General features: G+C 45.5%; 1 protein-coding gene across 1 annotated transcript in view; it reads right to left on the bottom strand.

Annotated features, from left to right (window-relative positions):
- LOC115599042 (serine protease inhibitor Kazal-type 5-like) overlaps positions 1 to 10,933 on the bottom strand; it is a 53,692-nt gene that overhangs the window by 4,127 nt on the left and 38,632 nt on the right. Inside the window, exons 3-9 of the mRNA XM_030458816.1 lie at positions 10,024 to 10,049; positions 8,818 to 8,945; positions 8,256 to 8,322; positions 6,418 to 6,545; positions 6,201 to 6,252; positions 3,798 to 3,928; positions 3,134 to 3,215 (exon numbers count right to left, since the gene is read on the bottom strand). Coding sequence (XP_030314676.1) covers positions 3,134 to 3,215; positions 3,798 to 3,928; positions 6,201 to 6,252; positions 6,418 to 6,545; positions 8,256 to 8,322; positions 8,818 to 8,945; positions 10,024 to 10,049 — 614 coding nt within the window. The remainder of the gene's footprint in view (positions 1 to 3,133; positions 3,216 to 3,797; positions 3,929 to 6,200; positions 6,253 to 6,417; positions 6,546 to 8,255; positions 8,323 to 8,817; positions 8,946 to 10,023; positions 10,050 to 10,933) is intronic.

Here is a 10,933-nt window from a genome sequence, read left to right as displayed (position 1 = left end):
TCAACTCCAAGAATTAAGATGAGCCCATTGGCCAAAAATTAAGAAAAACTTCTACAGCAGAGCCCCACTGCCTGAGGGTGGTGTGACATGCAGCATCATTTCAACACCCACTGAGTTAAGAGACACAAGAATATCTGAGCAGTAATGACTAACGAGGGTGCCCTCTCGTTTCCTCGAGCATGACAACAGGAACACTTAGACATAGCTTTTTTTATAAACCACACATGGCACAACCAGGAAAGATTCAGAGCAGAAGGACTGGCCTTTGGGGACCCCAAAAAGCCTCTCACAGTTAGGTCTCCACCTAACAAACACACCAGAGCAAGTGTTTGCAGAGTCACAACAAATTTCAAACAGCAAAGCCCAGAGATACCACAGCCCTAGCATACACACAGCCCTTTTCTCAGCCTGGCCACCCACCTCTGTTCCAGGTGTTGAGAAAACACAGAGGTGAAGGAATGACAAATAGGTTCTCATGCCCTTCTCTATGTGCTATAAGACATGTTACAACAAATGCAAATGGTGTAATCAGAGAAGCTGCAATGGGGATGGAAAGGACATTTGACCTCCTGTCTTACCTAGAGATGAACCACTTCTCACAAACTGATGGTTCAGCAGCAGCTCCACAGGGCAGGAAGCAGCATGGGGAAGGACGTTTTGATGCCAGGCAGCACAGGGGGTTCAGTGACATTGTGGTGCTGTGATAGCACAAGCTGGTTAAACGTCACTTGCTAATTTAATTAATGTGCTGCTTCCTCTCTCATCTGAGTAATTACCAATGATGTGAAGGCAGACAACATTGACCTTTGCAGTCCACTGGAAGATGCCTTCCTCTGCACCAGACGTTTCTGCCTGCACTATGACCCCTGTGTCAGCCACCCCACCAGCAGCCCCACACATCACAGGTCCCAGCAGCCACTGCTACCACTCCCTTTGACTCTGGGGCACTGGAGCTGCTTGTGACAAAACCTGCGGGTGGCCCTTGAAAGAGAAGAGGAGCAGATTTGCTCTCTGAATCACTCCTTGTCAGTCAGGCTCATCAGCATCTACTCCTCCTCCAGTGCTACCAGGAAATACCACTAAGCCCTGAAGCAGACTGGTGTTATTATGCCTAATGCTGCCTCTGGAATGCAAATTGCTGTACCTGAACCACCTACTGGGATTTTTAACTCTCTTCTAAAAGAAGTCAGTGACAGGATTCACAGATAGTTAAGGCAGCTCATAGTAAGTTCTGTCCAGCCCCTTAGAAACACATTTTCTATCCCTTCCAAACTGTTATTTCAAGCACTGTATGCAAGTGCTGGAGGGACTAAAACATCAGGTCATTTTTTAAATTACCCTAGCTCTTGACAACACCCTGTGACAGTGAGATCCACAGTTTAGTCACTCTTTTTATTGTAGCTTATTTTCTCTTATTAGTTTCATATTTTCCCCCTTCAGTTTTGTTCAAGTCAGCACCCCTGTAGCTGAGTAACTTCCATGAGCAGCCAAGACGAGAAGCAAGGCTGGCTTAGGAGGATCCTGTACGGGCACATCCAGCCCCAGTCAGTGGCCGGGCAATACAGGGGCTCACTCTGGGGTACAGACGTTTTCACTTTTTCAAACCCTTCCAAGAGCATAGGGCCAAGAGAGAAAGTTTAGTAGGTCACAGTGGGAACAGGAGCAGCAGGAAAGAGAGAAAGAAGCCAGCAGGGGCTGAGCAGCAGCAAAGGAGCACCCTATGGGAGAGGTCCCCATTTATGAGGCACAAGAGGGGGGTTTACCATCCTGTAGGCATCAGTGTCTCTGCTCTGCGCCTCACGGCCAGGTGCCGGGTTGCAGTTACTACCACTCTGAGCTGAATTTCCTTGTGGGCTGGCAGGGAGAGAGAGTGGAGAGGCAGCTCATCACATCATCCCTCTGGAACAGGGGTAGTGGTGTGCAAACCCACCCTCCTCCCCAGCTCTCAGGGAGCTGCTCACGCCATGGCTCCCACCCAACAGGACAGGAGAAGGTGAGAACCCCTCCAGCCAACTGTTTATGGGGGCAGCTGACAGCAGGACAAAGCTTGCCCTGTGCTCAGCCCAAACACATCACCACCCCAGGGCTCTGCACCCATGTCTGCTGGCAAACTGGGACATGAAGGGATGGCACCAGCCAAAAGCAAGAAATATCAGAGCTCCCCAGCAAAGGCTCTGAAAAAAGCAGCAGCTGTGTCCTGCCCAGGTCCAGCAGCTCTGAAACAAACAGGAGCCAGGTGCACCAGGTGCTGTCTCCAAGCCAGCAGGTGACGACAAGCCAGGGCTAAGCAGACACAGGTGCCCTGCCAGGAGACAGGGTTTGCTGGAAAAAGGGGTCCCTGAAAGGGGACCTTTCTAAGCACAGCAATCACTTCATGCACACAGGGAAGTTAAAGACAAAAAGAAGCAAGGGTTGCATGACAAACGTGCCCTGCTGTATGTGTCTCCTCCCCATAACCAGCTCAGCCAGCAGGGAGAAATGCTGTTCTGAGCACCAGACACCAGCATCCAATTCATCCCAGACAGTGCCCCCTGTGTGCTACTGAACAAATCCTGCTCCCACTAACCTCCTTACTACCCCCAAGAAAAAACACCTATATGGAAGGGGCCAGAAACTGGTGCCAGGATTTATGGGGTAGCCAGGGGAAGAGGCTGCCCCTGCCAAGTGCTGCTGAACTCACCCTCTGCTTGATGAGAAGGGACGTCTCTCGTTCACACCCTGCTGTGACCCTGAACCACCACAGATCTTCTGCAAAAGGGGCAGGATCACATTCAACAACCAAGCCCAGAAAACACTTTGGTCCAGCCAGAGAAGATGTAAAGCCAGTCCACCAAATACCAACCAAGGGCTGACAGGAGTGTGGGGAGTCTGAACTTGCCCTTTATATCATATATCGCATAGCACACCACCAATGCAGCAAGAAGGTCTGTTCTGCCAAATTCCAACCTGCATATTTTATATGCTCACACCCAGGACCATCTCACAAATGAGTGAGGCTTAACAATACAATCTCTTTCTCCCCCCATTATTGGCTAGCTCCATCATCCCAAGCACCACAGTCACCCTGGGCTAACCACAGACAGTCCTTGGCCCCTATCTCTGGGCTCAGGGTAGGCTCTGAGCTCCATCTCACCTGTTTTGTACGATCTGAAGCAGACTGCTGGTTGCGCTGGGCAGTTCCACCAGACTGGCCTCCCCTTTGGGCTTCTTTTTTGCTAGAAGAGGAGAAGAAGGAGTGCTATGGCAGTGCAAGTGCCACCAGCACCCAGGGCTGCCCTGTAAGCCAGCATCATGCCATTAGACACCACCTCCCATCCGCAGTCCCTGTTCCTGGTGGTCCTGTTCCTAATTCCCACCCCTAAGCCTTCTCCCTTCTCCTCACCATTCCCACTGTATGCTACATCCTGGATCCAGGTGGCTGCTTTCATATCAGGACTGCTTCTGCATATGCTCTATGGGAGTAGAGAGAGAGCATCTGGAAGGCAAAGTACACGCATGGGAAACTCCTCAGGAGCTGCCCACACCCCACAGTCCCCTGGGAAATGAGTTGCTCTCTATCAGCCTCACTTTTCCTCTACTCCACGCTGCTTCTCACCTGCCCCTGGGCCCTTCATGCTGAAAGGGAAGTGGAAAGAGGAGCAATGGAGCCCTACAGCTGGAGCATCTCTTGGAGGGCCACTGGGACTCAAGACTCCCTCCCAGGCATCTCCCAGATGCAGCTCCACAGGCAGGAGCTGCAGTTTTGCAGCAGGAGCTTTCTCTCTTTGCTGTTGTTGCTCTGAGGAAACTGTACTCACAACTTCTCAGCGCACATGAGACATTTGTTGGTGTGCTGCTTGCCAGAGGAGTCCCGAACAGGGTCATTTTCCCTTGTGCAGGACAATCTTCCACCAGCTTCAAACTCGGAGCGATACTCACTGCAGTCATCCTGCAGAAAGAAGGCAAGTGAGAGGTTAGGGAACCCTCTCCTCCTTGCTTCATTGATGTGACTTTTAGAAGCTTGGGGTTTCCTACCAGGAAAGCACTGAACATTTACAAATGCATCATGGGAGAGCCTGGCTGTGGGCAAGAGAAGAGGGTGTGCAGTACCAGCCACTTAATATATAAACAGAGAAGTGAGTCAGAAAAATTATCGGTGCCTCTGCCTGCACAGCAGATGTTGGGAGTTTTCTAGCATGGTCCAACCAATTATTATTCTCCTTGCTGGGCTATCCAAAGCATGCCAGTGACGTGACCAGTACGGTAATGAGGTCCCTCCTACTTCTCCAGACATCCTTAATACACAGCTACAGCCTTTTGCCAAATTGTAGCTCAGATAATTTCTTTTACAAAGCAAATAGTATCCCTGAAACCAAGCACAGTTTGGGATGTGTCCATCAAGAAGCAGCAGTTAAAACACAAAACCACAACGCAAACATACTTAATAGTCCACGAGCAGTGGAGGGTTGTTTGGAGAATGGATGACCTGTTTGCTACCTGTTCAAAATCACTGTAGAGAAACCACACTAATTTGCCCCTGTTGTATAACATGCATGTAAACTTTCAGTTCCCCTAATTTCAACTACTTCAGACACTTCCAAACTGCCAGTTCCAAATAGCAGGTACAGAGTAACTGGATCGCAGTTACCGTTTACTTTTTTTCAAATAGGTTTTAACACTTTCAAATTTTTTGTTCATTTTGGCTTCCTTGCATTAAAATCCTTAGCAGGTCACTTGCCTCATCTTCTGCTTCACTCAGAAGTTTCCAGCACATCATCCTCTCTGCCAAGGGAGGATTCCCCCAGCACTGTGTCCTGCATCCCACACAGGACACCTCAGCCTCTGGGATCTCCAGCTTTGCTACTGACTAATGCCAACAAAATGCTTGGAATACAAAGCCATGTGTTTTCCTAGAGCCAAGCTAGCCATGGATAGGAAAGATATGACCAGCACAGGATGAGCCTGGACCTACAGCAGCCAGCAGGCACAATGCATTGCTCCCATCAGAATTAAATGTCTCACCCTTCAGAGGGGCCCCTGGAGAACCCCACTGATTTCTCTCCATAACCATCGACTGCTCACCTCCCTGGGTAGCTCAGACAATGCATTTCCATGCCCAGCAAGCCCAGGAAAGCTATCTAGCCTCTCTATGCCTTGTTTCCTGGGACCAGCCAGCTCAATACTCTGATTCACTGTCTTTCCCTAGTAGTCTCTCTCAAACTGTCTCTCTTTGAACTATCATTTCTGGAGCTCCTCCCAACCTGCGCTGCAAAAGCCTCACTGAGTACATCCAAGACACGCATTTGCCTTTTCTATGGCCTGCCACATCCCTGATCCACTAATAAATGCAGGGCTTTCTTATTCTTCGTCACTTCTAACAAGTGACAAGCAGGAATTCTTGTTAATCACTGACTGTGTGATCTTCTACTTATTATATTTTATCTTGTTTCTATTACTTCAGGCCTCAGCACTATCCAATTAGTCCCGAGTGATCTGCTCATCCTCCTCTGATGATTCTGCCACCCAGTTTTGCCATCAGCAAATTTCACTTATGCTTCAAATTTTTTTTTTTTTTGTCAAAGTGTTTTGGAATGGCACTGGAACAGGATTATCCTCAAGACTGAGGCTTCAGAGGAACACACAAGTCCATGCCACAGGAGAAAGCAAAAGGTAAGTATTGGAAAGGGACTTCTTTCCCCTTCCTCACAGAGCTGCTTTTACTAGGAAAGCATCATGGCAGAGAGGCAAGGAGGCTGTGGGATGAGCATGGTGAATGGCAGCACTACAATAGCAATGCTTCCAATGAGAAAAACTAAAACTGAGCAACAGGTCCATGGAGTCTGCACAGGGCTGAGCTCTCCTCCTAGAACACAATGATCTATTGAGCTTATCAGAGCTCAGACTTAATGCTTCTCATCCAATTTTTTTGTTGACCTAATTAGCACCCTCACCAATACTGGCTTCTCCATCCTTTCAGAACATATCTGGTCTCTTATTCTGGTGATACTTGCCTGTCCCTCATGGAATAGATTGTAATATTCTGGCACAAGTTGTTGGGGGATTTAAGAAGATGAATAAGAAATAAAGATGGAAAGGAAAGTGGATCTTAAAATTAAATCAATGGAGACAGAGAAACTGAGTAGAATAACATTGCCTTTTTTCTATCTTGGGTGAATATCCAAGAAAGTTTTATATTGACCTACCTAATACTTGAATCTCACCTTATTTATTCCTTGTCTGTTTTTAGCCAACTTCCGCTCATTCTCCCTTTTGCTGGAAGAAAAGCAAAGATGATAAAGTGAATACCATGGTGCTCCAGAGAGCGAGAGGTTTCCCTGCCACCCCCAGCCCAAGGGGGAGTGATCATATCTGCACCCTGGTTGCTCCAGCAGCTGCTTCCTCAACAGAAAAAGCAGGAGTGGTTTTTTCTCTACTCACAACTTCTCTGCACACATGATGCACTTATTGCTGTGTTGCTTCCCAGAGGAATCCCGGACGGGGTCGTTTTCTCTGGTGCAGGAAAGTTTTCCTCTCCTGAAGAGGTCCCGGAACTCTCGGCACTCATCCTGAGGAAACGCCAAGTACATGGGTTGACATAGGTACACTGACAGAGACACAGGTCTTCCAGAAATCCAAAGGATTAAACACGCAATGAAATGCTATTTTGTTTCCTTGAGGTGATACTCTGTGAAAAACCATATTCTGCTTGATGTGTTCTCTTAAACTATAGAATGAAACATAAAACAAATCCATATGTTTAGATGAGCAGATTTGTCTTTTACATCCAAAGTAGCCTTGTTTCTAATTTCTATTTCTTATTTCTATTTCTAATAGATAAGATATGAAAGAGCCTAATGAAAGGACCTAGACTCTGCTCTAGGTATAAAAGCTCAAATTTCTCCGTGATTTTTGAACAAGGAAATCAGTTTTCTGATACAGTTTAACACTGTGCAAGCAATTAAACAAATGACAGCTTCTCATGAGAGAGCACAATTTTAAAAAGATGAAGCTGCAAGTATAAAAAAAAATATTCCTTGCACTCCTCACATTCCCAGACATGCTAGAGTAAGAGATGGGCATCTTAACCTTTCACTTCACATATTATGTGTTAATGGAATCAAAACAACCTATTTCACAAAAGCCTTTTGTAGCAAAACCTGCTTAAGCATTTCAGCCTGGTCTTTGCTTCCCTTTGAAGAGCTTCTGTACAACTTTCAGGGCACACAAGCAGATTTCTCACAGACGAAATGCACGCTGCATGTGAAGGTTTTATGTTCTTGCATGCAGCATGTTTAAGGTTATCTGCCATGTGATCTATAATACATTCCACAAACACCCCCCTCCAGCTGGGTAAAAGAGATGGTTTGATAACTTATCCCAGATTTGCATATCAGAAAGTCAAGTCTAGAAAATTACGTGCCAAAATCAGATGGAAAATCTATGGCTCAACAAAGAAATTCAGTGCAGTTATTTTTCTGACACTGAAACTCTATTCCTGCCTTCAGGACCACGCTTTTGTTGGCACAAGTGTTTAAAAAAAGATATATACTTTAAAAAAAACTTCAAATTGCCCCTCAGACATACAAGACCTAGACACCTACCCTATTTAACCAGTTTGAAAAATAAATAAATAAACTAAAAATCACTGCAACCAACACTATCTGATGAAAACCAATTCACTCCTCTCTAGAATAAAAACCCAAAGCTCAAAAAGACAACTCCCTCCACATAAAGACCTGCTATCTAGAAAAACAGCTGTGGGTAAGAGAAACCAACCAGGTGCATCAACAAGATAAACAAGGGACAATTAGAGCCAGCCTGTTCCCACACCCTGCCCTAGTCACAGCTCACATGTACCATCATTGCTATAATTACTTTTCAGATGCCAATGGTGTGCCTTATAAACAGGCAGGTATCCTCCTTAGCCTCTTTATCCTCTGGGTCGGGGCCAGACCCAGACCATACATGCCATGCTGGTAATTGCTTGACATGGAATAGATTGATGGGAGAAGCCACAAGGAGTTTTGGTTTCTTTTATGCTCTTGGATGGCACAAAGCCTCCTGGTTCCTTTGGAGCCTCTTACTGAGGCAGAGCACATTTGCCCTGCTCCCATTCCAGACACATCACTGAGCCCTTCCCCACCAGCCAGGCCAACATTTCCCATGCCACAGAGAAGGAAACATGCTCCAGAAACAGGTCAGAGATGGACAACAAAGAATTATCCTGTTCCCAGTGCACTGATAAAACTGGCTTAGGTAGCAATGTTTTGCCTCACCTCTCCCAAGGAGTTCACAATCCTGTTCGTCTCTCCACCACTCCCTTTGTTTTTTGAGCCTCTTTCCCTGCAAGAAAAGGAGGTGGGAGTGACAAAGCAGCGTGCAGTCCTTGGATGTGAAGCCAAAATAGGTAGTGATTAAAGGCCAGTCCTGCCAACCCCACCTCCCCATTGCGCAAGTCAGTGGGATGGACCAGCACCAGGGCTCACACTGAGACATGCCCAGGGTGTTCAGATCTCTGCACTGGGGGCATTTGTCCATTCCCCCCCTCTGCCTAAAACCCAGGTGTTTCCATCCTATTAAACACCATCTCTGGAAACAAAAAGCCAAATCCACTTGTTTTTACCCTGGATTTGCTCTTCACACCCTGTGGTGTGTGTCCCCATGTGATGAGCTAGAAACAGCTATTGAGTTCACAAGGTTTGCTGAAGAGCTACAGTCTGTCTGGCCCAGGACAATTTTACACCACGAAGCCTCACAAGTGTGGACTCATCACTGCAGGAGGGAAGGACACGCTGCAGATGGGCAGGATGGGCATGTGAGCTGGTGGCTGATACTCACAGCAGCCTCTGGCACATCATGCACTTGTTGAGGTCCGGTTTGCCATCTGGGCTGTTGACAGGTTCCTTGTTTGTTGGACAGGAAAACTTCCCGCTGCGCAGAAGGGACCAAATTTTCCTGCACTCACTCTGAAAGCAGAGAGGAGGAGGACAGTCAGTGGAGGCTCCCCTAAGAGGACATTGAGATCTCAAGAACAAGTTTGTTCCCCTTTAAACTTTTTTAGGTGGGTGACATGGTCTTGACAGTAATAGTCTGTTCACACGAGTGCTGAAGCTACCACAATCCTCATCCCTATTTCCTCACCACACACCATGCATGGAACAGGCTATACCCAGAGCCCCACTCATGACTCCTGAGGCAGATAAGACAACTAGAAAGTTCAAAACCCATTGCAAGGGCCATTATTAACAGGAAAATGAATATGTATTTAATTTGCATACAGCTGCAAATCTCTACCCACTGCAGACGAGGACCCTTGTTACAAAGCTAGTCAAGAGTAGACAAAATAGCCCTAGAAGGGCCAGTGGGATGCAAAAGCAATGAATCAATCAGAGTAACTGAAGAGTGATTCAGGTGCAAGGCAGAAGCACAGAAAAGCACAACCCTCTTAAGAAGCAGAGCAGTAGGATTGTGAAATGCTGCAGCAACCACTTGCCTCTTCTGCTGGGTAACTGAAATGCAGACTAGGGAGAATCAATGAACCATATAGTTATTTTTTACTACTATGTTTTCCAAAAGGGTCTTTACTAAGAGATACAAGCTTGCTTCATTAAAATGTGAACAGAGCTGACTTCTCACAGTCATTGAATCAAATAATTTTCTGAGACTCAAAGGACATGCCTTAATTATTTTAATTATCAGATTCAAGAATTATCAGAAGCAGGGGGTTCTGCTGGATCAGAAGCAAAATTCTGAAATAGCATTTGAAGTATAATTCATGCCATCACTAATTTCATCTCATGAGATTTCCAGCCCAGAGCTGTTAGGATATGTGCTCAGTATAGTGCACCAAACATAAATCGTCAGCTTGAGCCACTGCTGTATTACAAAATTGTCTCTAAGCACAGAGTTCTTCACTGCTTTTTCCATAACCGAAAAAGCTTCATAATATCTAAGTATATTCTAAATTATTTTGCTCAGAGCATGCATTAAGCAGTATAGTTGACAAAACAAAATGAGTTTCAGAACAGAAAAGATTGGACTTGCCTTAATCGAAGTTTGGCTGGCCACATCTGCAACAAAAAAATGCAAACACAACAATACAATCATATAAAATCTTTGAAAGAACATTGTTAATGAAAAGCATTTCATTAAAATACTCAATGCAGTTGCTTAATCCACCCAAATACTTCTAGATAAAAGCTAATCCAATGCATTATTGTACCATGAATTGAAAGGATGGAGCACTAGAGATTTTCTGGGGCATTGGACTTTGCTATTCAAATGCAAAAGCACAGAAATTTTTTGTATCTTTGTGACCTCCTTTACTGTGCTACTTTTGCCCTTATCTGAGTTCCAAGGATGATTCTCTAACTGTTCCTTTCTTATTCTACTCCACTGCCTTGATAGTGGTATCAGCCTTACCCGAAGTTTTTTGTGTTTCTTCATGTTCAAGTAGAACAGGAGTACCAGAGGTAGCCCAAAATACAGTTCATTCTAACCTTCAAATTACTTTTCAAAGCCCACTGCATTTGCAGTACTTCACACCTATTACCAAAATTAACGAGTCACCAGGTAGGTACCTGGTATACATTCTTTGAACTAAGCCCCTTAGAACTAGTCTAATACATTTCATGGTTGTCCCTTACATCAGTAGTGGCATCACAGGGAAGCATCATGAAATCTTCCATTTTCTCTTTTTCAACAGAAACAGGCAGTAAAGTGAATGACCACTGCATTAAGCCTAGACTCTTGACAAAGTCTCTCAATGGCAACTAAGTGAAAATGCACTCTCTAGTAAGAGTTTTGACAACAAATTCCTTTTTTCTGAATTTACCAAAATTTGTATTATGCTTTTGTTCAAACTTTTTACACAAAAATTAAGTCTGGTTGGAAATTTGTATTCCTCCAATTAGACAACAGGGATTTTTTTTGTTGTTGTTTCTTCTTAAAGTGT

Source organism: Calypte anna, chromosome 13, assembly GCF_003957555.1.
Source record: "Calypte anna isolate BGI_N300 chromosome 13, bCalAnn1_v1.p, whole genome shotgun sequence".
Taxonomy (NCBI): Eukaryota; Metazoa; Chordata; class Aves; order Apodiformes; family Trochilidae; genus Calypte; species Calypte anna.
This window is presented reverse-complemented; position numbering and strand designations above follow the sequence as displayed.